Here is a 26,879-nt window from a genome sequence, read left to right on the forward strand (position 1 = left end):
AGCTGCACGAATCGCAAGCTGTCTGGCGGGCATCTCGGCATGGATGAAAGAACATCATCTACAGCTCAACCTGGCTAAGACTGAGCTTCTCGTCTTCCCTGCCAATCCGACTCTAAATCACGATTTCAGCATCCAGCTAGGTACATCCTCAATTACCCCGTCAAATTCGGCCAGAAATCTTGGAGTAATCCTTGATGACCAACTCTCCTTCAAAGACCACATTGCAAAGACAGCTCGGTCATGCAGATTTGCACTATACAATATCAGGAAAATCAGGCCCTTTCTAACAGAACATGCAACACAACTTCTGGTCCAGGCCCTGGTAATTTCTAGGCCCATCTCTTTCGTGAGCACTTAACCTCATCTTAAAAAAAAAAAAAAAAAAAAAAAAAAAACTTCTTATTCCTATCCTTTCACTTCCTCTAATCCCTCTCTATTGTATCTTAGGATAATCTGAGCACTGCCTATAACTTGTATTATGAGCACTTCTTGTCTATTTGCCTCGTCATGACGACTCGCTTGTTGTATTCCTCACTTGTAAGTCGCTTTGGATAAAAGCGTCTGCCAAATGAATAAATGTAAATAAATGTAAATGTAAATAGTGACCAGATATTGGCTCACACTGGACATTCTGAATGAATTTAATGGTGAGATCACTGACTGGAAGCAGGAAAGGTTTTTTTTTTTTTTTTCTCCAGTGCAAAGAAACACCAAACACCTTGGAATGCCAGTTAAAAAGCACAAATGTCAGGGCATGTCAAAACTTCACCAGGGCTCCAAAAATCCTCAGACCCCAGAGGGTTAAATTGTGAAGATCTTGAGTTTTCACTGAACGGCGTGTCCGTGGCGGCCTGACAAAGTTTGATGTAATTCACTCCCTGAAAAACATTTAAATATGCCACAAAGTACCAAACATGCTAGAAACACGTTAAATCATGCAACACTTGGCTAAGTGCTAATGTATGCGATTAATGCCACAAAACAGGAAGTTGTAAATTAGGCATACAATGTCCAATCTGCCCCAAACTTTACATGTTTGAGAAGAGCCCTGCCCTGAACACATCTACATGAAAATATTCAGTTATGTATAGCGCTACCCAATGGCAACAGGAAGTGACATGTTTTCACAACACTGTGATACACTACTAGCAACATACTATATAAATATGAATTGAGTACTAAACATGTTAGAAACATTCTAAAACATGCTAGCAACACTTAGCTGAGTGCTAAAGCATGCTATTATCATGAACAGGAAACAGGAAGTTGTTGTAACTCAAGCATACAATGTCCAATCTGCCTCAAACTTCACATTTTTGATAATTGTCCTGGCCTGAAGACCTCTTCATGCCAAAATTTAGTCATATCGCCACCAGCTGGTAGCAGGAAGTGTGGCAAATACAAATGACTGACATTGTCCTCCTATATTGATATACTTAAATGCATATTTGCAATATTTATACACTTTAATTATACTTTAATTATATAATTAAATTCATAATGCCCACCGTGCTCTGTTTCCTGAAGCCACTGGGTGGCGGTGGCACAGGTGCGAGGGCCCTTTCATCGCTGCTTGCAGCTTTAATTTTAAATTGTAATAATATTTCACAATATTACAATTTTTACTTTATTTTGAAATATGCAACCTTGTTGAACAAAAGAAATTTCTTTCAAAACATTTAAAAAATCTTATCGACCCCAAACTTATGAACAATAGTGTAAATATAGATATATATTTACAGTGTTCCCAAAAGTATTTGACCTTTTTTTACATATAAAAATACAAGAATTCAATTACATTAGAAAAATTATTAATAAATATTCTGCAACAAATAATGCCAAAGCTTTTCACAGAACTAAATGCACTTTTCTAAACCAATGGTTCAGTTATCTTAACCAGCTGCTCTTTTCAGTAGATCTATGAAGTCAGTTCCCCTAAAGTTTACGCAGGTGTAACAAGTGTAACATGTATCTTTATTTGTTACATCTACTGTCTCGTCTAGGTTGTCTTTGACTGTCATGTGATCCTTTGTTTTGTTCCCGCCACTCATCATTCACCATGGACACTGATTACACCCTCAGCTGTTTGTCATTAATTTGTGTATTTAAGTTCCTCCCTGTGTTTAGTCCAGCGTCCGGTATTGTTTGATGTTACATGTATTACTATGTATCCTGACTCCTCTATGAGATTAAACTACATTATTGTTACTTATCCTGCCTTCCTGTCTTCGATAGTGTACTATTGTAACAGAATACCGGACCGAACACTGAAAATGGATTTCGGCGGCATGTTCACGCTCGTAGTACAGAAAAACCACGATTTTTGTTCGTTCACCAAGGAATTCTTCAGTGTTGCACTTGTCTGCCCCTTCGACGACGAAACCCTGAAGTCGTTGTTCTGGATCGGGGCCAACTACCATCATCCCGTGGACCTCCCAGACACCTCCGGACTCGACTGGAGGGAATATATCGTTAGGTGTCTGGAGAGTGTTCGTCCCCGATCCAGAACACAGCCAGACCCAGAGCCCGTATCTTCCCCACGGACCGCGGAGTACTCGTGCAAGCCCCCCGCAGACGGAGAGTTACCACCGGCAGCTAAAGGTCAGCCAGATCCCAAGACCCCGAGGACAGAGGTGACCAGCGCCCAGGAAGTGGAACTCCACCAGACGTCTGACCAGGGGTGTGAGCCCACGACATCTACGGACGAGGGGGAATCAACTACGGAGAGGGAGGACTGGCTGATTGACTTCAGCGATGAGTCAACGCCCACCCAAACCCACCCATCATTTTCATCCTTGTTACTTAACAGAGACATTACCATGGACTGTGTTTTATTTACAGATTCTCTACTGACACAGTTAACATCTCGCTCAGCCAGTCCTCCTAGTACATCGCTGCTGGATGTCATCTGCCCTGCACCGTCTCCGGGGAACCCCTGTGACGTCGAGCCGCAGGTCACACTCCCACCAGCAGCACGTAGGCCAGAGGTTCCAGTGGCTCCGCCTCCAGCTGCCTTCCTCGTCGCTCCATCTCGGCCCGTCGACCTGCCGGCTCCGTCCAGGCTCCTCCCAGCTACGGTTCCGCTGGAGACCCTCCGTCTGACGGCTCCTCCACTCTCCCTCGTCCGGCCGGCTCCCCCTTGGTCAGTCATCCCTCCTCTTCCGCTACGGACTTACGAGACGTCGACTACTCTCCGTCCCTCCACCCCTTCAGCTACAGAGGGCTCTTCATCTCCCTCGGAGTCGCCTCTGTCCTTGGTCGAGCCGACGTCACCGCAGCCCTCGGGATCTCCAGCTCCACCTCCGCTGATCGTCACCAGAACATCGCCGCAGTCTCCCAGGCCAACGACGTCGCTAGAGTTCGCCAGCTCTCCGTCTGCGCACCAGTGTCCACCTGCCGAGTCTCCGTCAGTCATCCCCCAGAAGCCGTCAGTCCACCCTACAGCTTCTGGACTCTGCCCTCTGTCTACCCGGCCGTGGACTGTCGGATCTGGGGAGCTCTGGGTCTGTGCCAGCGGTCATCTACCTACGCCACCAGGGGATCGTCGTCCTCCCTTCATCACTCCATCACCAGCACTCCGTCCACCTCCAGAGCCCCCTCCGGCCACCCCTATGATGTTCCTCCATGGCGCGAGGATGCGCCTTGCCGGAGGGGGGAGCTAATGTTACATCTACTGTCTCGTCTAGGTTGTCTTTGACTGTCATGTGATCCTTTGTTTTGTTCCCGCCACTCATCATTCACCATGGACACTGATTACACCCTCAGTTGTTTGTCATTAGTTTGTGTATTTAAGTTCCTCCCTGTGTTTAGTCCAGCATCCGGTATTGTTTGATGTTACATGTATTACTATGTATCCTGACTCCTCTATGAGATTAAACTACGTTATTGTTACTTATCCTGCCTTCCTCGTCTTCGATAGTGTACTATTCTAACATTATTATTGCATCTATTATTTTTCTAACAATTCAAAACCAAACAAACTTGTTTTTTTGTGTGTGAAAATCTTTCTTTAAAATAAGTAACAAATATCACTTGGTTTGATTTTCTTACATAAAGCAATGACATTCATACATTTTTAAGTGAGGTTTTAGTATCCAAATACTTTTTGAGGCTACTGTATGTGATTAAGAGCAAACGTTCTATCGACAGCTTCTGTGACAGTGCCATCAACAGTTTTCGGTGGTTATCTGTGCCAGCTGGGGCAAATCTCTGTACAAAACACCGCTGACAGAAACCTAATTAGTAAGGACTTCATCTAAGTAAACAAAACAAATCATAGGCTGGGACAAGCGATTAAAGACAGGTTAAATGCATACACACAGGCTTGTGATCTCCACACTGGAACTGAGTGATCTGACATGGGGGACAATGAACAATGCCCTTCCTCCCCTTAAACTATGGAAATAGATTACATAAGAAGAGGGAAGTCCTTAGCGTAAAATTAAAGAGTCAGAGGAGGAAGCAGGACAAGTCTCCATCGCCATGTTAAAAGAATGTGTCTTGCCACTGGTGCTTATGTTTATGCCATGCATAAACAGAGAACAAATAAATCCCAGATGTGTGAGCTGAAGGGACCATAATAAAATGAGTGCATGTATGATGGTGTATGCGTTTGGTGGACTTTCAGAAGATAAAGTCTCCCTTCTATGTTTGCTCTTTTTTTTCCAATGTATTTCATGTCAACATGTTTACATTTTCATCCGGTTAGAAGCATATGAAACACCATTACACTATCACCAATAGTTTTGTATGATTACAACCAAGTCACAAAAAAAATCTCAAGTTTTTTTTTACAATGAAAAAAAAAAAAAAACTACAACAGCAAACTTGTTATTGTTTTCTTTGTTATTAATAATTACCCATTTTTGAAAAATTAATGCTGTGCACATTACTTTCACATTCTTAATTTTGCATATTTCACTGTTTTTATATTTCTTTTTTTACAGTTTTAATTATTATTTGTATTATTATTTTTTTTTTGTATATTTTCTTAAAGTTGGTTTCAAAAGAAAATTTACCCTATTTATTTTAAATATAACTAGATGAACAACAACAACAACAACAAATTTGGTTTGTAAAAAACAAACAATTACAAATTTTTTCCCCTACCTGGCTTCACAAAGTCCATTAGACAGTAAAGTTGAGAAACAAACAGACTTTAAGGGTTATAGTTCACCCAAAAACAAAAAAATGATCCCATTATTTACTCACCCTCAAGCCATCCTAGGTGTATATGACTTTCTTCTTTCAGTCAAACACAATTGGAGTTATATTAAAAAATATTCTGGTTCTTCCAAGCATTATAATGGGAGTGAATAGTAACCTCGATTTTGAAGCTCAAAAAAAGCACATCCATCCATCATAAAAGTAATTCATACGGCTCCAGGGGTTTAATAAAGACCTTCTGAAGCGAAGCGCATTTTTGTAAGAAAAATATCCATATCCCGTCCATGTGTTCACGAGTTCCGTTGTATGACGTAGGATGTAGGAGTAACATAAGCTTAGGTGAGAGTAGAAGTCTCTCGCTTTTCAAACAAATAGGGCTGGGCAACAAACTCAAGCTCCTCCAACATTTCTTTTTAAAAATCCCCATTTTAGACTTCTAATTCGTGACTGGTGCTTTGTTTTACTCTATCCTCTGTGCTTCTGCGTTCGTCAATACGTCATGTGTCAGGTCAAAGTTCATTCTTTCGCTGGTATTGACTCGCATACAGAAGCCAGTGATTCTAGTTTATAAATTAATAAATATGGATATTTTTCTTACAAAAATGCATCGCTTCACTTCAGAAGGCCTTTATTAACCCCCTGAAGCTGTATGGATTACTTTTATGATGGATTGATGTGCTTTTTTGGGCTTTAAAATCGAGGTTTCTATTCACTCCAATTGTAAAGCTTGGAAGAGCCAGAATACTTTTTAATATAACTCCTATTGTGTTTGACTGAAAGAAGTCATGTACACATATGATGGCTTGAGAGTAAATTATGGGATAATTTTCATTTAGTTTCATTTAGAAGATTTGAAATTTCTCCACTGGGAAACGGATTCATAAATTTAACCATTAAATTCTTATTATGTGATTGCTGTTCATATTGAGTGCTACTAAATAAGCCAAGATAGCTTAGTGCTTACTCAATTTAGACTTGATATACTTTTAAAACATCTGACAGTTCTAGTTTTGCTCCAAAACAAACATAGTCCAAGATAGTCTGCAGTATCCATCTACTTCTTATTGTTTTGCACTTGTTATGTAAACCTTAGCTACAGAAAAAAAAGACTAATATATTTTTTTTTCTCTTTTGACCTAAGAGTGTCACTTTATTAAACTTTTTGCAGACACAGATGCTCTTCCAGGTAACTATGAATATATGCCTCCAATTAAAAAAAAAAAAAGTTCCATTTCACAGTCAATGCCAAAGGACAGTCCTCCTCCCAAATGGTCATTCACCTCTAGCTGAGTAAAAGAAAAAGTATTTTTTTCCCCTGCAGAAGCTGGCCCCTTTTCTCTCATTCAGTAAATCTGTGAGAGGGATTAGCAGAGAATAAAGTTCAATATAAGTTTGCTATTACAACCAAGGACATCTACAAGACTGATACTCAGTAACAGATGTGGTTGAAAGTCTGAGTTTGTTGATGTTGAACGAACATATTCCTATTGCTCAGACAGGTGGCAGGGAATGGCGTGTTCAAAAGCTCAGTTATAAAGGAAAGAAAAATAACTCAATTTTTAGCTGAGAGAATGTGATGTTAACTGTTTTATAGCGGTCTTATCCCTAAGATTTATTTTCAGCCAATTCCTAATGCTAAAGATTCCTAAGACTAATTTCCTTTCAATTATGCAAGGTTTTTAGCTTACACCATCTCACATAATGTCAGCACATGATGGAGGAGTAGCAGGTCTTCTTGTCTCTTATTGGCCTTAATGTCAATATTTTTACAATTTAATAAATAAACACAAGTGATGTTTGCCCATACATAGTATGCAGGATTTTGTGGATGGTTGCCAGGATGTTGCCATGCAGCTGTTAAGGTGTTCGAAATTTTTTAATTGTTTTGCTATAGGGTTGCTAGGGCATTTTAGGAGGTTGCTAGGTGGTTACTTACTGGTGTACATAAAAAGAGTCAACCCCCTGCTTAAAATAGACACCTCAAACAAGCCTCCAAACCAGACTAAGCTTGTCTTCAGTTGACATAGCTGGAATCCCAGCCTGACCAGCTTCAAGTCAGCAAACCAGGCTTATGAAAATGGGATTTTTTTGCCCGTTTTATAGTCCGGCAAGCAAAATCTGTCAGTCTGATCACAAACACACCCCCCCCCCCCCCCAAACAAAAAAAAAAAAATTGCTCACCTCTTCTCAAAAAGCAGCACAATTTGAGGTCATTCACATTTGTAGCACAAAAGTTTAATGGTAACACTTTACAATATGGTTCCATTTGTTAAAGGTGCCCTAGAATTAAAAATTGAATTTATCTTGGCGTAGTTAAATAACAAGAGTTCAGTACATGGAAATGACATACAGTCAGTTTCAAACTCCATTGTTTCCTCCTTCTTATATAAATTTCATTTGTTTAAAAGACCTCAGACGAACAGGCAAATCTCAACATAACACCGACTGTTACGTAAAGGGGCTCACACACCGGACGCGAAGCTCAGCGCTGCGACACGTCTTTAAAATTCGAACACATTGTTTTCTATTGTTTTCTGAGCCGTAGCTGGGCACCGCGGACAGGCGCCGAATGTCGCCACCGGTGTGCGTACACTCATAGAAAACAATGCGTTCGAATTTTAAAAACGTGTCACGGCGCTGTGCGGCGCTGAGCGGCACTGAGCTTCGCGTCCGGTGTGCGAGCCCCTTAACAGTCGGGGTGTACGCCCCCAATATTTGCATATGCCAGCTCATGTTCAAGCATTAGACAAGGGCAGGACGTCTGGATGTGCACAGCTGAATCATCAGACTAGGTAAGCAAGCAAGGACAATAGCGAAAAATGGCAGATGGAGCAATAATAACTGACATGATCCATGATATCATGATATTTTTAGTGATATTTGTAAATTGTCTTTCTAAATGTTTCGTTAGCATGTTGCTAATGTACTGTTAAATGTGGTTAAAGTTACCATCGTTTCTTACTGTATTCACGGAGACAAGACTGTCGTTATATAACACTTGCAGTCTGTATAATGCATAAACACAACTTCATTCTTTATAAATCTCTCCAACAGTGTGTAATGTTAGCTTTAGCCACGGAGCACCTCAAACTCATTCAGAATCAAATGTAAACATCCAAATAAATACTATACTTACGCGATTAGACATGCTGCATGACGAACACTTTGTAAAGATCCATTTTGAGGGTTATATTAGCTGTGTGAACTTTGTTTATGCTGTTTAAGGCAAGCGCGAGCTCCGTGGGTGGGGAGCGTGAGCATTTAAAGGGGCCGCAGCCTAAATCGGCTCATATTTAATGATGCCCCAAAATAGGCAGTTAAAAAAATTAATAAAAAAAAAATCTATGGGGTATTTTGAGCTGAAACTTCACAGACACATTCAGGGGACACCTTAGACTTATATTACATCTTTTAAAAAGACGTTCTATGGCACCTTTAACATTAACTACATTAGTTAACATGAACTAACAATTAAAAATACATCTAAAGCATTTATTAATCTTAGTTAATGTTAATTTCAACATACTAATACATTATTAAAATCAAAAGATGTGTTTGTTTATAATTTCGAATGGACCCAAGTTAACGTCTAGTAACAAGAACTAACATTAATAAAGATTATTGTTAGCAAATGTATTGTTCGTTGCTAGTTATTGCATTAACTAACATTACTAATGTGACCTTATTTTAAAGTGTTACCAGTTTAATACTTAGTGTAAGGAGTTTGTTGAAATCCCCTGAATATACCCGATTAGAAGCAATAATAATAATGCTTGCCTTAGATGCTTTGCTGGTTCAACTATGTCTGAGAACTTTGATAAGTAAGGGCAACTGAGCATAGAGCAGCAGCTGAGTGTGGGAATATGAGTAAGAAGAAAGGAATCTGGAGCTTGTAATGACAAATGATGTGGAGTCAGCTCTACAGAAAGCATTTCAGGACACATCACAGAAAAATACTAACATATACACGGCATGCAGCGGTTCACTGTTCACAGCTTGGGTCTATAAAAAAAAGTACACAAACCAACTGACAAATACGGTGTATAAACGACCGTTCCCAATGAACCTCAGTGAGAAAGAGAAGGGGTGGAGCAGCACAATCTCCAAGCAGACGTTAGTAGCCTACGCTTGTCCTATTACGACACATTGTCCAGATGTGCCAGAGTCCACATCTGCCTAGTTTGAAAGGATTGAAAGACTGTACATGGATTAATATTTTGGAATTAAAAGCATAACTCAATCCCAACCGATTGTTACCTGCTCATATGACCAAATGTGTCACTGCTACTTACTGTACATGTGTTACTTTACAGTACATTTGAGTATTACTTTTTTTCATTTGTTTTATTGTTACAAGATTTTGTCTCTGGCCAAGACCCATGGAAGGAATAACATTCTGGTTTGCTGCCAGCAGTAATTTAGCACAAGTAGTGTCTGCAACTATTTTCCACAAGCTTTTAATATTTTTTTTTTTATTTCTGTGGCTGTGTGATTGGAAACACATGGAGGCAGAGAAAATGCCAGGTAATTCCATTACTTTACAATGTTTCAGGGAATCGTTTTGATCCAAACGTTCAAACAAACACATTTAAACACCATTGATTCTGAATATAAGTAAAACTGCTGATGTAATATGGTGTGCATGTATGGGTCTCTTTGTGCGTGTTGTGTGACTGCGTGTGCTACTCAACAGCACATAAAATGACTTCTTAGAATCATGAATGCCAGTGTGCTGTATGCCAAATTTTTAAACCCAATTGAAAATGTCACTCTGCCTCATCGGTGAAAGTTTCCTAAAAGCTTAATAGCAAATTTGGAGAAAGTGAGTATGGATGTCTTTGCAATTTGGCATTAGACAGATTGTAGCAGACAGACTGAAAGTGTTAGCAAAGGGACCTGGCAGAGTCAACTTCATCTCAGCGGTGTAAACTGTGTATATGTTCACTGGAAATATGAATGTTTTGAAACAGGCCTTCTGCCCTGGCCAAAGTGCTGTCGGTTCATTTGATTTGGTATCCATTTACCTCTTTTGTTGCACTATAATGACACCTATTTGGTCCTCTTAGGTAAAGCACATTTCAAAATAAAATACACATACTACATGGAGGTAAACCACAGTATTTTACAAGGAATTTTCCACAGACATCCCTTGGAATTGGAATACAATGAGGTAATGCACTGGCTATCCCATTCATAGCAGTGTTTGAGGACACCAAGGTCAGGTGGACATGTCTGAAACAAATTGGGTTTCTCTCCAGAAAAAGCAGAGGAAATGCTCTAAGCTTCCATGAAGTTTTCTACAAGAACCTTTTCCAATGGGTTTTCACACAACTGATTTTAGTCACTGTTGGAGAACCTGTTTTGCATTTACCGAGTTAGACTGATGTACCGCCATTCCGAATATGCAGTGGTATGATTTCATGTGAGGGATTACTTTAGCATCGGGCTGATAAAGCAATAATGTTTCCTGGAAAAACATAATGCTTTTGCTGTTTGCGGTTGGGTACTACTCTTGGATCCTTTCTGTGACGTGACCTTGGTGGAGTCTCCCTATAGCAGATGAATCAAAGAATGCCTCTTACCTTCCGACCAGCTTGACCGGGTAGTCCAGGTAGCCCTAATATCCCAGGATCCCCCTATAAAGAGGACACTGAAAATGACTTCTGGTATGATATATTTGGCATTTCAAACATTCAGACACCAAACAACTCACTGCTCACTGATTCCTGAGAACTGGAACAGAACAGGCTACAAAACTAAAAATATTTAAAAACTAAAACTTATGTTAGGGTGTTATCTCATTCTTCTTCCATTTTCTTACTCAAAGTCTGAGTTTTTCCTTGTCTTGAGAAGGTGAAAAATAGAAAGAGAACCTTCACGATGACGGCTGACTTTGATATTGGCTGATTTCATTTTTTTTTTTTTTTTATGTTCAACAATGTTGACAAAACTTAAAAATATAGTTGTGAAAAAGAGGAATATTGTTTTATATTAACATCTTTCATCTGTCAGGACATAAACATACATAGATATACTGCTCAAAAGTTAAGGGTCTGTAAGATTTTTTTTGGAATGAAATTGAATACTTAAATTCAGCAAAGGAGGCATTAAATTGAACAAATATGACAGTAAATACATTTATAATGAATACAATGAACAATGGGGGATATGGTAACACATACCTTTATTCCATTTGGTGCTCTGCCAGGTGAGATTCCAGGGTCTCCCTTTTTCCCCTGTAACACACAGAGGACAAACAACTAATACTCACACAGAATATGTATGTGGGATCCAAACAGAGTATGTTATTTTAAAAGGCTTTTAAATTAAAAGACTTTTCAAACTACCTACAGTGACATACCACTCACCCTTGTTTTGCCTATTGTGAATAATGTATACATCACACAGGAAATGAGGCGGTTGCTGGGGAGTTGTTGTGACCCCTGCTCTCAAATTAATTCCAAACAGAAGACTGTAACAGGATTCCTCTCTGGATTTTTCTATATAGTCTACATGGATAAGAGTAATGAAGGCTTGCTAAGGAAAGGAGTGTTGTTTACACAAGAGAGTGACCCATGTACGCTTGAAGAATAAGTTTACAGTAAGTCTCTGCAATGACACTGGGGTTCACACACCACATTCTTCTGCCTTTTCAGGCAATGGGATGAAGCCATGCTTCATGGTTGTTTTAAAAACATCTATTAATATATTTTTTTCTCCAATTAATCTAAGTAGAAAAATTTTGCAATGAATGCAAAGCTGTTGTTGTTTTTTTTTTTTTTTTTTTTTTTTTGATAATGCATCCGTCATTGTTTTTGCATCAGTTTCACAAAAGTAACAATGCAAATCAAGTATGGTGCAAACATGCCCATGAAATCTGTGCTGAATGCAATTTGCATGGCATAATCTTGCGGGGCAGTTTTGAGTTTGGTTGTGGAAGACTCAGGAGACAGTACAGCATCATTCCAACACCGTGATTCAGACACCTCGGCTCTTAAAAGACAAACATGTGCTTGTCTACACCATGTGTCTGGATATATGCCAGTAATCACACTCTTATTCATCATTTGATGAATTACTGCTCAATGAATGATAAATTTACTGCTATTTCTGAGAGAAAAGCCTGCTTAGAATCCCACAACAAACATACTGCAACTAGTGTTAATTCTGTGGGTCTCATTCTGTCCTTTTTGTCTCATTTTTGTCCCATTTGGCAGTAATAATAAAAGAGGGAAATCTTAACTTGGGCCCGCCTTCATATGGCCAAGAAAGAAGAAGCAGCCAGATGTGGTAAAATGCACAACTGTGAAAAACATGAATGGAAATAAACAGGTCCAATAATGTCGTCAAACTCATACATCATCCTGAATTTCTTGCCAGCGTTCATTAGAATTCAGCTACTCATGCTTTTATTGTTTCTCTTTTAATTTACAACAGCTAAACGTAAATGGAAGAGTTACTGGTTTTCTCTTAGGTCTCAAAGTAGCCACATTTTTATTGTAGTACTGTTGTAGTATGTTTTATTGCTGTCATCTTTTTAGGTATTATAAAATAATACATAAACTACCTTGTGAGATCACTGTTGTAATAAAACACAATCACTAATTCAAGTGCTACATAACGCACATATGGCTAACAAATAGAAGCCACTGAGCAGATCAAAGCTCATGTACAGGGGTTGGACAATGAAACTATATATATATATATATATATATATATATATATATATATATATATATATATATATATATGCCTATATATGTATGGCCTGGTGGTCAGTCTTCACTGATTTTACATTCCATCAGTAAGAGCAGAGTGTGAAGGTTGGATTAGCAGAGCAATAGCTAAGCACAGCTGTACATAAAATATTACAATCCACACAACATAACAGGGGACATATCAGAGTTCAAAAGAGGACAAATTATTAGTGTGAGTCTCGCTAGCGCATCTATGACCAGGAAAGCAAATCTTTGTGGTGTATTGAGAGCTATGGTATCAAGGGTAATGTTGGCATTCATACCAACCACGTAGGACGAACCACATCCAACAGGAGTACGCAAGAGGAAGCTGTCTGAAACGGATGTCCAGGTACTATACCGGATTGTATCCAAAAACATAAAACCACAGCTGCCCAAATCACTAGAGAATTAAATGCGCACCTGTCTCCTGTTTCCACCAAAACTGTTTGTTGGGAGCGCCACAGAGTCAATATTCATGGTCAGGCTGCTATAGCCAAACCTTTGGTCACTTATGCCAATGCCAAATGTTGGTTTCATTGTCAACAGTGCAGACCTTGGGCTGTGGACAATGTGAAAAATGTATTGTTTTCTGGTGAGTCCACCTTCACTTTTTTTTCCACATCTGTGGGAGTTACGGTGTGGAGAATCCCCAATAAGAGGCTTAACACCCGGACTGTTGCGTGTCCAGAGTGAAGCACGGGGGTAGATCAGTGATGGTTTGGGCTGCAATATCATGTCATTTTATACTGTGCTTGATGGGCGCATCACTACCAAGGAATACCAAACCATTCTGGAGGACCATGTGCACCTAATGGTTCAAACACAATACACTGAAGGGGCTGCGTGTATCAGCATGATAATGCACTACACACAGCAAGACTTGTGACAGAATGGTTTGATGAACATGAAAGTGAATTTGAACATCTCCCATGGCCTACACAGTAACCACATCTAGATATTTACACTTTGGGGTATTTTGGGGGTGCAATCCAGAAAACGTTTTCTTCCACCAGCATCAAGTAATGACCTGGCACTGTTCTGGAAGAGGAATAGCTCAAGATCCCTCTGGCCACATACTAATATATTATATATATATATATATATATATATATATATATATATATATATACAGTGGCATGAAAAAGTATGTGAACACCTTGCAGAATCTGTGAAAATGAGAATTATTTTAATAAAATAAGAGGGATAATAAAAAATGCATGTTATTTTTTGTTCACTGATGCTCCAGAAGGAAACACGATGCATTAAGAGCCGAGGGGTGAAAACTTTTGAATTCAAATATGAAGGTAAATTGTACTTAATTTTTCTGCCGGGAAACATGCAAGTATCTTCTGTTGGTTCCGAAGGGCAGTACTAAATGAAAAACAATGATATTTAAACAAAATAAGAAAAATTGTGACATCTTCATCCTGTTCAAAAGTTTTCACACCCCGACTCTTAATGCATCGTGTTTCCTTCTGGAGCATCAGTGAATGTTTGAACCTTTTTTAATAGTTGAGTTTGAGTCTCTCAGTTGTCCTCAGTATGAAAACACAGATCTCAAAATCCTACAGTCACTGCTGGAAAGGGTTCAAATATGCAGAAGATGCTTGAAAACTGAAGAATCTGCAGGAGCTGGAGGATTTTTCTGAAGAACAGAGCTCAGTTTAACTGCTCAGGACAAACAAGAGACTCATGAACAACCATCACAAAACAAAAAAACAGTCGTGGATCATCAGGTAACCACACAGAGTATTGAGAATCAATGGTTCACATACTTATGAATGGGGTTATTTTAATAAATTCAGCTATTGTTTTGTCTTGTGAACTAAATGCAAACATCTTTTATGTAAAATATCTTACTCAGGACAGTACTAAACAAAAAATAACATGCATTTTTTTATTATCCCTCTTATTTTATTAAAATAATTCTCATTTTCACAGATTCTGCAAGGGGTTCACATACTTTTTCATGCCACTGTGTTTATATATACATATATACACACACATATATATACATAGTTTTTTTTGTCTATTGTAGTGTCTTATTATTTGATATGGATGTATATTGATGTGAATTTATGTGAGACAGTAAACGCTGTGGGATGTGAGACCATTTTTGGAAGAAATTCCAACTATAAAGTGAAAATGAATTTAATTGAATTGTGGCCTAAAACCAGGTGTTTCAGTTTCATTGTCCAACCCCTGTATATGTTTAATGATCCTCTTTAAGTTTGTGGGATTCACTAAAAAGTTAAAAGACTTGAATTTTATGAGGAAAGCTTTTTATGGTATGTCCAAACAAACTGATCAATTTCATCACATGTTGCTTTTGTAAAAAAAAAACAAAAAAAAAAACAAAAAAAATTAAATTAAACAAGGAAATGATCCCATAGTTCCAAACACACAAGTCTAAGATGATCACATCCACAAAAACATCACAGTACTGTATTTAGTGGTACATACCTTGGGCCCGGGGGTCCCTGGACGGCCTGGGTTTCCATATGGACCAGGGGGACCCTACAAAACAACACATGTTCACTTGTATTTGTGTGCTGTCTTCACTATAGTTACTGTGCAATCACTGCAGGAAACTTAGGCTGGGTCACAGGCCTTGACCCACATTATTGTTTTTCCTTTTGCCAAAAGAAATGGCCAGTAAAAAGACTAGAATCAAAAGGAGAGGGGCATAAAAGAGAACTAAATATACAGAGAGAGAGAGAGAGAGAGAGAGAGAGAGAAAAAAAAGTGAGTGAAATAAATACTCATGTAGTGGACTGTTTTATATGCACTTGACCATCACTTCTGTCAGTTCAATTGCTGTTATCAGGGTCTCAAATTAACACTTATAAATTGTCAGTGTGAGTTGAAATTGACTTTGGCAGGTAAAAGTAACTCCCCAGTTATGAATTGCAACATGATTTAAATCACATTGTAAAATGATAATTTGACCCTCTCTGATGTAAGCGACTTAAGCTAATTAAATCAAAGACAACTGCCTATTAAAGAAAACATCTGTCACATCTCATCTGCCTTTAAACATTTTTTTCCTTAGTGGAAATTGTATTGTCAGACATTTATTTTGGAAGCCTTAAAGTTTTTTTCCCCTCTTTTTCTCAAATTGTGTCTTCCCCAAAACTCCCTGTGTTCAATTAGAAGGATGAATGAAAATTGCATCTCAGTGCCAGTGGATGAATAAAGGTTAGCAATTTTTCACTGATATAATCATGTACAAATAAATGTACAATACAATACAAATAAATTAGAACTTAATTGAAATAAAATAAAAATAATATAAATAATAAAAATTAATTAAAAATTAAGTAATACATTTTTTTAATGATTGACTTTGACTTTAGTACAGTAACAAAAAAGGGTGATTTAATTTAGCTAACAACCTGTTTTTATAATACCATACTTTTTCCCCCTTAAATAATATAACTAGACCTTTGTACATGAAAATATATATATATTAACTTGACATCAAAGCAGTGATGAATCTGCAGTGGCAATTCTGTAAATTCCTCAAAAAACGATGTGTGGTGCACTTGGGTGCCTTTATACATTTCAGACTAAAAGTTGTAAAGAATTAAATAAAAATCACATTATGTCAGGGCAATAAATCAGCAGACCATACAGGGGTTCAGGACCTCTCTTAGCCCTCCACCTTCAGCTCAAACACTGGGGGAAAAAAAGGTTTTTAAACAAGAATCAGGACATTTACTTTAGTCCCTTAAAGTCACCAACACTGTCGGAATCTGAGGGAAGCAGCCTAGTCTAAGTTACGGAATGTTTCTAAGTTACAAAATGTTTAAATATCTCATACATTTTTTATTATTCTGGCCCTCATGATAAGTACTGTACGTAAGTAGCACAGTTTGCCCAAGGCATGCATTCGGAAAATTGCCCTCCACTTAACAAGAAAGTGTACTTCTAGCATATGCTTTTGGCATATAACATATGGACATGATTTTCTTCATTAGCTGACTTTTCCAGCAGCGACCAGGGGGCTTGAGTAGAGAAAGAGTGCAAAAAAGCTCCCTAGACACTGATTTATATGCTCTGCTTGCAAAGCAGACAAAATGGAAATGATCTTAAACAACAAACTGCAAAAGCCGCAATACAAATGCCTGTCACTTTGGAGGATAAGATGTGCTAACTGAAACTAAAGGCCACACTGATAGAAAAAAAAAAAAACACTGTGGGGAAAATGATTTGTGCCTGCTGATGTTATCGTTTATTTGCTCATGCTTTCTGCATTGTTTTAGCCAGAGGTGGGTAGTAACGAAGTACATTTACTTTCTTACATTTACTTTTTGGAAAATTTGTACTTTTTAGAGTAGATTTAAATGTGGGTACTTTTACTTTAACTTGAGTACATTTCTAATGAAAAATCTGTACTTTTACTTCGCTACGTTTGGCGACGTTTCTCTCGTTACTTTACTTTAATGCAATACTGTACATGTTAAGAAATGCATAGTTTATTCCAAGCGCGCTGTCTCTTTTTTCATGAACGATGCCCCATCCACAAATTAATCACTCTTTTGAATCGATTCTGTTCCAAGAATTGATCAAACAAGTTGGCAAAACTGTCTAAATTGGTTCACGAATCAGTTTGAATGATTTGTTCAGTTCCTGCACGCACTGAATCATCTGAAGCGGTTTCTCACCCGGAGCGTTGGATGAAGTAGCAGTGGACCTACAGTCAATTAAAAGCAAATCTGCAAATGCATCCTATTGTTCGCCAGCGTTGAAGATCTTTATTAGTTGAAGTGCATTTGCTGTCTGTGAACAGGTATCGATTTTATTTGATTTCAATTCATACAGCCAATAGCCTAGATTTTACAACCAAACAGAGTAGCCTATTTCGCCACGATAACAAAAGTATGTAGCATTTCTTTACCGTTGCTTTGGACATATATCTTAATTTATACATTAAATAAGCTACCATTGTTCAGAGAGTATGAAATGAACACCCGCCTTCCCGGGGTAATTTGTGGATATTGTGCAGTGGCGGCGCCAGCGACTTGTTCGTCTTGAAAATGAACGCCTTTGCATAGACACTGTTAACCAGTTTAAACGCGCCTGCAAAAAAAAAATACATTTGATTAGATTTTGGAGAACAGACGGAAGAAGATCCGTCAATGTGCATTTGATCATTGTTTGTGTTCAGATGTTTAGCGGTTATGAGCGCAAACACATGTAAAGAGTTTTCTCTTTTCCTTCTTTTTTAATATGATAGCCTACGTTATTATTATACAAAGCAAAATAATGATATGATATTGATATTGATTATGATAATGATATTTGGGCTACAGATGCCAGAAATAATGCTAGTCTCTTCTGTGTTTGTTGTAAAAATATCTAATTATGGTAATAATAATAATAATAATAATAATAATTTAAATATCTATCTTAATAACAACATGCTATTATATTGTGGCTACATAGCCTAAACAGTGCTCATAAGTTTGGGATGGGTAAGATTTTTAATGTTTTAAAAAGAAGTTTCTTCTGCTCACCAAGGTTGCATTTATTTAATTAAAAATACAGTAAAAACAGTAATAATGTGAAATATTATTACAATTTAAAATAAACGTTTTCTATTTATATATATTTTATAAAGTAATTTATTTCTGTGATGCAAAGCTGAATCATTAATCCAGTCTTCAGTGTCACATGATCCTTCAGAAATCATTCTAATGTGATGTTTTGCTACTCAAGAAACATTTATGATTATTATTAATGTTGAAAACAGTTTCCGGATTCCTTGATAAATAGAAAGTTCAAAAGAACAGCATTTATCTGAAATAGAAAGCTTTTGTAACATTATACACTACCGTTCAAACGTTTGGGGTCAGTAAGAATTTGTATTTTTATGAAAAGAAATTAATACTTTTATTCAGCAAGGATGCATTAAATCAATCAAAAGTGGCAGTAAAGACATTTATAATGTTATAAAAGATGATATTTCAAATAAATGCTGTTCTTTTGAACTTTCTATTTATCAAAGAATCCTGAAAACAAAAATATATATATATATATATATATATATATATATATATATATATATATATATATATTAAGATTATTACTTTAACTTTTACTTTTAGCACATGATTCACTAAAGGCAAAAGCAAATCAGGTAAATAAGCACAAAATATGTGCTGAATGTAATTTTCATGATCCAATTCCCTATCTTAAGGGTGTTGTGGAGGATGCAGCAGACTACAAATCTGTTATATGTTAGTGAGACTGTACAGCATCACTCTATCAATGTGATCTAGACACCTCAATCAGCTCTTTAAAATGCAGAAAGTATGCTTGACTACATTTCATGTTTGTATATATATATATATATATATATATATATATATATATATATATACAGATTACTTAACTACTTTTCTCTATCATGTAATCATCATTTAATAAATTACTGCTGCCAAGATTACTAGACATTGTACACAAATATCTCTCTTAGCTCTATTTAAGCACATTTAGCAGCTACTTAAATGGATTGCAAGTCGTTCTTTTTGCACTGAAACACTGCAATCATTCACCTCTGTGTTTCATAACGTGCAAAATGATTATATCTATTTGATTTTATTTAAATAATTATGTTTTCACGTTAATCACGTTTTAAAAAGCAGCATAAATCTGTTCATTGTGAAATCAATTGGGGGGTATAATGCTATTTCATGTATTCTGACTTATTTACACTGTTAAAGAGTTGGATTCCCATACTAAACATGGCCAAAGTTTCAAAACAGAGTTGGACGTATGACGGAGTATTTCTGTGCCAAAACTACTCTTCCAAATCCTCATAAACTTCGCAGTCTTCTTTTCGAGTATGGGCCTGTGTGATATCATAGGTTGGAATTCCTTTTTGGGCACTTCTCCCAGAAGAGTGCGCGTGCACACGTTGACCAGAGTGAGAGAGCAAGAGTACGCCCATCAACGCGCGTTCAGCTTTACGGAAGTCGTCGGCAGCGCTGCATAGGTCACAGGACTTCACGAAATCAACATTGTCACCAAAGAAGTGTTTTTGGTTGTGAGGGAAAGATAACCTTGCTTCCCAAAGAACCCAGCGTTAAGTGGAGCTGAGAGATTTGTGCTCACGCATTACGCACTACGCTCTCAATATTTGTTATTAAAATAACCATAGAAACTGATAGTTCCAATCACTTTTTTATTGGTTAAAATGAATGGAGAATATCTTGTGTTTTTCTGTGGCTGCTCGAGCCCTCAGGATCGGCGCTTATGGTTTCATAAACAAGGCCCAGTTTTACGCTGGATTTACAGATCATTTGAAACTGAAAGATGGAGCGGTCACAGCGGTAATGATCCCGGTTATGATTCGGAACCGCAGGTGGTGAGTAAAACTGCTTCAAATGTCTGTTTTGTTGGCAATAGGCGCCTAAGTGCGTATAATGTAAACAACATGAACATAGTGAATTCATAAATTCATTATCATTCACTATCCACTATATTCATTATAGTGATTCAAAAGTTATCCAGGGATAATGCGATGGTGTATTGTGTGTGTTCAAATACATTTCTTTAGCTGACCATTGATAGCTTGCAGATGATTGCTACGCAAAAGCTGCGCGTGCTCGTCACTCTTTAACTCCGCTCACACGGCACGCCTCCAGGCGCTCGACTGTTTTCGGAAAGACTCGGTACAGCGTATGTATCTTTTATAAATATGATAAAACTAAAGACTTTTTGGAGATATGAAGGATGCACTACTACTCTATAGGTACTCAAGAGTAACATGAGATTGGCAGAAACTGTGTGTGATACCCCCCCTTTAAATGTATTCAGTAAAAAGTATGATCATGGATAAAATATGGCTAGCAGTGTAACAAGCAATATTCAGTTAGTTAAAATGTTTAAGATGGAAATAAATGGGATTCACTGATGATAAATAAATAAACCTGGTTAGTGTGTAGTTTAAACACATTCAGTTCGTTTGTACTTTTAAATCTTACTTTTAACTTTTAAATGTTAAAACTGTGTAGTCCAAATGGATGGAATTTATACAGTATATACAATTCAAATTCATAAATCTTAAATTTAGGCCTAAATATTTTTTAGTGATAGCTGACAACCGTCAGAGAAATAATACTGTAGAGCAAATAACATGCAATGGTGAGATTCAAAGACTTAGCGAGAGCCAAGAAGCAATGCTAAGTCTACTTGTCAAAGCGACACTATTATTTATATATGATCCACCTGGGGTTAGCCATGAGTGGGGCTCTTATTCATTGCCCTTCCTGCTGAGTACACACAAACTGGCCATATGGAGATACTTACAAGAAGCTCATGTACAGATTTCCACCTCGTTTTTTATGTTTGGTCAGGTTCTGCACATGTGGCCGTGGTTAGTGATCAGAGGAGATTGAGAGAGGAGTATCAAGAAAGCCTATCAAGTTACATATTGGTTAATCTCTCCTGCTCACTTTCAGTTCTCCAACAGGCACCCGTGTGGGCAGACGCGCGTGGTGGTTGTCACTTTCCGCCTCATATATTTGAGAATGGCTGACTTATGGCGGAGCTCCCTGACCTGGCTCAAAGAAGCCCCCTGCTAATGTTTACCAGTGCACTTGAGGGAATATCTTTGTCTGATCTGGCCTCTTGACCAAGTTAAACTATATTTAAAGTGAACTTTTTAGTGTTGGCATTGTAAAGAATTGGATCTAAGACAGCATGTGCAGTGCCAAGGACAGAGACAAACTGTATGTTACAGAATTTTACTGTGTTGATACAGTATGTCCAACACTCATGTGTGTCATCTATGAGGCATTGATTCACACCAGACAACCCTGACAGACCACATGACCCAGCACATGGTGACACAGAAGGGAATGGTTTACAGTTCTGTGCAGTTGAGAGAGACCTGAGGGATGAATTACTACATAAACACTACCATACTTGGTATTGTCACTAAAGAAGTATGGAAATTGTTCACAATTGCTTTTTTCTTCAAAAATAATTATTATCCAAAATGTGCAAGTGACAACAGGGAAGTGACAAGGCACCAGACTAAATAAACTAGCCTGACTAAGTTTTAAAGAAAAGCTAAAATAGAACAATTTCAAATGGTAGAAGAAACTGTGAAGCAAAATGCTTGATGATTTTTCTTTTCTTAGAGGACTGTTTAATTTGCTATTATAATGCTATTATAATGAGTTAAAGATGTGAAAGTATGGGCAAGTTCACTAACATGCTTTCTTCATGACCTCTAACCCTCAAATTTATCATTTTTGCAGCCTGCCAATGTTCTTCACCATTCAACAATTCTAGTGCAGTGTTGGGGAACTTTACTTTGAAAGTTATATTATTATAAAAATCAACTAGTTCTGTTACATTGTTGCTTTTTAAGCCTGGAACACACCAAGCCGACGATCGGCCGTCGGGCAGCTTTTGTTCGTCGGCTGACCAAGTTTTCTCAGTGTGTTCCGCACCGCCGTCCTCGTTGGCTTTTTTTCGGCCGATTTGACATGTTGAATCAGCAACGGAGCTCGACAGTCTGTCGGGCAATCTGATCATTCTGATTGGCTGTTCAGCTACTGCCACCTGCTGGTACGGAAAGGCATTTCTTCTTACGCAGGCGCAGAACGGACGTGCTACTTGGCCGCTGGGTGTCAAGTAGGGCTGCAACTAACAATTATTTTGATAATCGATTAGTTGACTGACTTCCTTTTCGATTAATCGATTAATTGGATAAAAATCCTAATTTTATTTTTATTTTATTGACAAAGAAACACAATATTGCACATCCTGCCCAATGTACTTCAAATAAATGTGCCAACTGAATGCTACGAAAACATACAGTCAATTATTACACTACCTGTCATAATAAAGAGAGAACACAAATATTTTAGGAATCTATAAAAAACTTGTTTGAAACAAAAAATGGTATTGCCATTTATTAGGAAAATAACAAACTGAAACAACTAAATAGTTTCTAAATAATATTCACACATAATATCCAAAAAAACTTAACAGTCTCTGTTTGTATTGACTGTAACTGGGCATCTGAAAAAAACAACAACAACAACAACTATGAAGTGTTTGACTTTTTCCTGACTTTCTTGTAAAACAGTAAAATCAAAAATTCATGGATAACAACAAGCTTTAGAAATACTGCTGTAACTAAAGAGCTTACACATACTGGTGGATTAATCATTACAGAAACATGAACAATGACTTTAGTAATCACCAATACTGATTTATTACAGTTTATGCTGCCCTGACCTGTGGCACAAACCATACATTGGGTATCAGATGTCTAATAACTTTAGCACTGTATATAGTGAATAGCCTATAGTTTAAATCTCTACTCTACATTAAAAATGAAGATAGTAATAAAGATAAAGAAAAACACAAACTCAGTGTTAACCAACAGGCAAGATAAATGTTCTGCAGGAACACACACATCCACTCTGGACACAATCACCTTTTACTGTCATTTCTTTATCCTGTAAAGAGGCTATAAGAAACGTCTTATATTTATATTCAATTACATGTTGTTATCCCTTTATAGTTACTACTATCATAAAATACTTGAATGACATGTTGACTTTTAAATCTAAATTTAACTTTAAACAGATATTTCAGCAAAATGAATATTTTTGCACTGAATATTAATAGTCTCCCTCTCTCCCGCACTGCGTCTCTCTGATGTGGGTGCGCGCGCCGGTGCTCATTCAGTAAAGTTTGAAGTTTAACGCAGACTGTCAGGACGAGCCTTTATGCAAAATGTAAATGCTCGCGTGAATTTATAACATTTACAGATAAGGATATAGCCCTAGAATGAACGTTTTGCTAATGCATTATGCAATAGCTAAAATAAATAATTCTCATGTTTTGATCAGCTTTGATCTCATACCTTTCCCACAGCAGCTCACTGTTTCCTCCACTATTTTTAGATGCATTTTGGTCCATAGAAATGCATTATTCAGTGCTGTAATTTGATGCAACTGGGGGAAGTCTTCTGTGCATGGTGGGCGGAGCCAACTAATCGATAATGAGAATCGTTGTCGATGATTTTCATTATCGATTATTATCGATTTTATCAAATAGCTGTTGTAGCCCTAGTGTCAAGCGTCGGTTTGGTGTGTCAGGGCAACTTTGGACCCAGATGCTGCCGACGTGAGCCAACCTCGCAGTCTGCTTTCGGCGCCACTAGTTCATCAGCATCGGCTTGGTGTGTTCCAGGCTATATGGGCATTAAGTTAGTACCTTTGCATTACTTTTACATTTATATTTAGATCCATAACGCATTTTCCTTGGATTTAACCATACAGCAACAAATGACAGAACACAAGACCTTGATTTGATTGGATTATCTGCCTTATTTTTCAGTTAAGAGTGGGTGCGGCCATTTGTAAGTTTAATGTGTCTGGCTTCCGGTGTCATTCGCTTCCAGTTATTTTTAGCTGTACAAAACAGCTCGTTATGCTGCTTGATATTGCAAACTGGTATTTCTTACCATTTGTTTTATGTATTGTCTTAACTATAAACACACTGGAGAAAACAGTTTTACAGTTTACTGCACTTTGATATTCTTTTCGTTATTTACCTATAGCGGCCAATGAATCGGAAGTCTCGCACATTCACAGAAAACGCCTTACTTCCATGTTAAAATATAAGGTGGATAATAGTAAATATTTAAACATAGATATCCTCACTGACCATCTTCTCCTGCCCCGACTCAAAAATCTCAAAAATCATACAGGTGCTTGTCAAGTTATGTCTCAAAAGGTACTTTCAATAAAAGGTCCAACATAAGAATACATTTAGCTGTGTTGCTATGTGTTATGAATAAGCAACAGAGGCAAACACTATGTAGAGCGAATGCGAGCGTCTCGCTTACAATAAGCCCATCTAACCCATGTCACCGGTCGGATATTTTTATATGACGCACCACAACTTTTTGAGACTGCTTACACTAGACACATGAAAGTAAATATTATAAACTGGTGCATGATGGTGCTGTATGGTACTGAAGCATCTATTGTAGCCCATCGCTTCACAATGCCCAGTTTGCTCTGATATGTTCATGACCAGTTTAAGCTTTGAAGGTCTAAATGCAGTGAATTTTAGCTTGCACTTCTGTAACCAACGCTGAATGTTTTTTCCCATGTAACGAATTGTATCTTGCATATGAAATTTTATGAATTCATTTTCTTTTTTTTTTTTAATGTCAGGAGTTACATGAAATATTCTTAGTAACTTATGCATTGACTAAGGCTGTGGGATCCCAATACTCTTGACCAGCCACTCTGGAGAGCTTAAGAGCCGGTGAGCACCAGTGAGGCTTTAAATGCCTTTAATAAGACTGCTACAAAGAACCCTTTCTTTAGCTCAACAGATTGGGTTCCCACAGTCCAGCCCTCAGGGGCCTCTCTAAAGGGCAGTCTCATAGGCCAGGGCAGGTATCCCACACACAAAACATCTAGACTTCCACCAAGGGAAGTCTCTTTGAATCACTGACTAACTGATATCTCATTGTCTCACTATTTCTTCCACTCTCGATTACAATCTTACTGAGCAAAAAGTCATTTATACAAGGTACTTACTCATCCTAATGACAAACTATCAGTTTTGTAACAAATAGAGACTTTGAGACTAAATAAATTGAGGAAAACATTTTCACAAAATAAAATTAAACCTTAACAACAACATAAGTCTTGTATAGTCTTGTAAACAATTTACAATTCAAAAATTGCACAAACCAGATTTTACATGGAAATTGAACAAGCAGCAAAAATCAATTTTTAAGTGCAGGCCATCTGAAATGCAAAGTTGAACTCAACTTTGAGTTCAACTTTTTTATACAAACATATGGGTAATTAGTGTTTAATAGGAACTGGCCTTCTTACACCATAAAAAAAAGAATGCACCTCAGTTCAAAGACCCCTCCACTCTCCAATAATGAATGACATAGTTAGGCATAATATGTTTGCAATATTTACAACAGATGCATTTTAAAACTACTAATTTACTTTACAATGTTGTTACCCCTTCTAGAACACCTGACAAAAAGAACATGTTGTTCCAGTGTCCTAGATGGAGTAATAATATGAGTGCGTCTGAAACTGGAGCATGGTAGTGTGGTCGATGGCGAAACTGCCAGTGTGAGTAACGCAAAATGCCAATTTCATCACCTTTTAATGCAGCTTTGGCAAAATCCATTAATGTAACATGCAGAGAAATATTAGGTTGACTTGGATGAAGTACAAACATAGAAATCTCCTAAGCCAGGGCTAGGCAACAGAGACATAAGAAAATAAGTAAAGGATTTTAACAGGCTTACCCTGGGCCCTCTCTTTCCTGGTAATCCTGGCTTGCCAGGAGGTCCTGGAGGTCCCTGAAAGAAGGGAGGGAAATCATGACAAAAAGGGTCATTTAGTGTTAAATATCTACCTGCTGACATTGAATGAACAAACAAGGCAATAATCCCCCTATTGGATGGAGGCAGTGAAATCAAGTCAATGTTTTAAGATACTTTGAGAGTTAGACACTTAAACTCGCAAATATATAGTTTTAGTGGCTGGTTTAAAAAAAATAAGTAAATTGAAGAGAGAAGAAAAAAATTGCTGAAGAAGATTATTTTAAAATGTTACAAGTTGAAAACGGACATTGGAGAGACAGGATACTTTTTAAAAAACTCTTTAGCAAAGCTGAAGTTTTTTTTTTTTTTTTTTTTTTTAAATAAATCAAAATTGGACTGCTGTTGTTTTTAATAAACTGTCCATACTGCTGCACCTTTTGGCTTGTTTTTCTGGCAAATGACTGGTTTTAGTCATTGGTGACCTTGATAATTTTGCGCATCATCTAGCTTTAAATCAATTACACACATGAATCAACTGAGCTTGCATTTAAGAGGTCAGTGTTCATAGAATTGTGTTTTCCTTTCACTTAGGTAGAGGAGATTTAAAAAAAAAAAAAAAAAAAACAAGAGCA

The 26,879-nt window shown here is 37.5% G+C and overlaps 1 protein-coding gene across 2 annotated transcripts in view; it reads right to left on the reverse strand.

Moving 5' to 3' along the window:
* col27a1b (collagen, type XXVII, alpha 1b) overlaps window positions 1-26,879 on the reverse strand; it is a 125,914-nt gene that overhangs the window by 77,685 nt on the left and 21,350 nt on the right. For both annotated transcript variants that reach the window (XM_048189307.1, XM_048189308.1), the window contains exons 4-7: window positions 26,230-26,283; window positions 15,369-15,422; window positions 11,349-11,402; window positions 10,749-10,802 (exon numbers count right to left, since the gene is read on the reverse strand). In XM_048189307.1, coding sequence (XP_048045264.1) covers window positions 10,749-10,802; window positions 11,349-11,402; window positions 15,369-15,422; window positions 26,230-26,283 — 216 coding nt within the window. The remainder of the gene's footprint in view (window positions 1-10,748; window positions 10,803-11,348; window positions 11,403-15,368; window positions 15,423-26,229; window positions 26,284-26,879) is intronic.

The sequence above is a fragment of the Megalobrama amblycephala genome, linkage group LG4, assembly GCF_018812025.1.
Source record: "Megalobrama amblycephala isolate DHTTF-2021 linkage group LG4, ASM1881202v1, whole genome shotgun sequence".
NCBI lineage: Eukaryota > Metazoa > Chordata > Actinopteri > Cypriniformes > Xenocyprididae > Megalobrama > Megalobrama amblycephala.